The sequence below is a fragment of the Bison bison genome, unplaced genomic scaffold (genome assembly GCF_000754665.1).
Source record: "Bison bison bison isolate TAMUID 2011002044 unplaced genomic scaffold, Bison_UMD1.0 scf7180017864367, whole genome shotgun sequence".
Classification (NCBI taxonomy): domain Eukaryota; kingdom Metazoa; phylum Chordata; class Mammalia; order Artiodactyla; family Bovidae; genus Bison; species Bison bison.
The window spans coordinates 5858138-5859873 of NW_011494939.1; the positions used below are offsets into that span (position 1 = coordinate 5858138).

At 59.5% G+C, this 1736-nt stretch overlaps 1 protein-coding gene across 7 annotated transcripts in view; it reads right to left on the reverse strand.

The window, feature by feature from the left end:
* The window catches only part of CLCN2 (chloride channel, voltage-sensitive 2), a 14271-nt gene extending 12541 nt beyond the window's left edge, over positions 1–1730 (reverse strand). For all 7 annotated transcript variants that reach the window (XR_826685.1, XM_010855699.1, XM_010855698.1 and 4 more), the window contains exon 1: positions 1566–1730. Coding sequence is in view for 6 of the 7 variants with exons in the window: in XM_010855699.1 (XP_010854001.1) it covers positions 1566–1637 (72 nt within the window). In the remaining variant the exon portion in view is untranslated. The remainder of the gene's footprint in view (positions 1–1565) is intronic.
* Positions 1731–1736: the final 6 nt, after the last annotated feature.

A 1736-nucleotide genomic window follows, 5' to 3' on the forward strand; every position in this document is an offset into this window, starting at 1 on the left:
CAGAAGCTGATGGCTTGGCTGTGACTGTGGATGCTGGGGTGATGGGATGGGAGAGTGGCCGAGCAGTGGCTAGACCTGCCAAGCTGGGCGTGTGTTTGGGGGGTGGGGAGGAGTAGATTCCGGCTGCCACCCGCAGAGCTTCGGGACACAAAGGGCTCCTGTTGGGGCTTGGAGGGGAGAGTGGAGGGAGGGAAAGATAGAGATACACAGAGAGAGAGTGATAGAGAGCAGGAAAAGGAGGAGAGGGAACCAGAGAGGAGAAAGAGGTGGGTGGGTGGGGGGGCAGTCTGGGAAGGGGCACAGAAGAGAAAGGAGACTAGAGGGGAAGAAGGGAGGAGGAGAAGAGAGAGAATAGAGTATAAGAGGCAGACAGCATAGGAGGGGGAGGTGAGTGTGTGAGAGAAAGACAAAGGGATCGGAAGGACCAGGGGGAGAGGCTGGAGCAGGGAGTGCCCAGGAGAGAGCCTGACCCTGAGAACTCTGTTCCAGAGATGAGATAGAGACCAGGCAAGGAGACATGGCTGGTGCCCAGCTACCCTGACCAATGCCCCATTCTTGGCCTATGCAGACTGGCAGACACGTCCCAGGCTGTGCAAAGGCTTACCCCTCTCCCCTTGCTCCACTCCAACCCTGCCACCTCTCCCTGTCATCCTGTTTCATCCAGTCACTCTTATAACTGGGCACCTCCCTGCCTCAGATACAGCCCAGGCCCCCTCCTCCTGGGGAAGTACCTTCCCTGCCTCCTTCCTGGGCAAATTCCAGCCCACACTGATAAAAACGAGCTACAGGGCCCACTCCCTTCCCTAGAGTTTGGGTCCCCCACCCCAGTGACAAGCAGAGGCAAAAGGTTTCTCAAACACTGAAGTTACAGTGGTGGCTGTGAGTCAGCTCAGACCCCCAGGACCCCTGCTTCTAATGATGTTGAGGGCCCGCCCTGGGGTGGGTAGGGGCTGGACACCCAGAGTCAGCCTGGACAAAAGGTCCAATTCCCACACCCATTCCTGCTTGACCCATCCTCCTGTAAAGCTCCTGTCCCCCAGGGTAGCAGGTAACCATTTTTTCCCCAAAGAATCAACTGAAGGATGCCTACCCATGCTGGGTTGCCAGCCACTCCAGGGGTAAGGGCCAGGGATGGGTTTGGGTCTGATCATCTTTCTAGCACGTGCCACGCACAAAGTAGAGACAGAAAGAACATCTTTGGATGGTGGAGATACAGTGGAGAGAGAGAATGTTCAAGGGTGTGAGTAGTGCTGGGAAGGCGTAGTGGGGTGCTGAGCCCTGGCCCCAGGTGGTGGTGGGGAGGAGCAAGGAAAACGTTGCTGGGGGGGAGTAGAGGGAAGGACAACTAGGACAAGCACCTGAAGTCCTTGTCCTGTGCAGGCCCCCAGTCTCAGCCAGAGACCTGCGTGCAGCTTCCCACCTTTTAGCCCTTCAGGCTCTCAGTTTCCCCAAGTCAGAGGGCGGGACGGGGTTAGGTTAGGCCCCCCAGACCTCGTCGCTTCCACAGGTAACTGGGAGCAGCGGTCTGGGAGCACATTCCTCAGGGTTCTGCTGGCTTCACTTACCAGGGTCTGCTCGTACTGCAGCGCCCGCGGCTCCATCCCTTCCTCCGCCGCCGGCCCCGCTGCCGCCGCCATCTCCGCTCACAGCCCTCTGGCCTCCCACCGCGGCTCGGGCTCTGGCTCGGCTCGATTCCCGGCCCGCGGAGCCCGCGCCCACAGCTGTCCCGTCCCCGC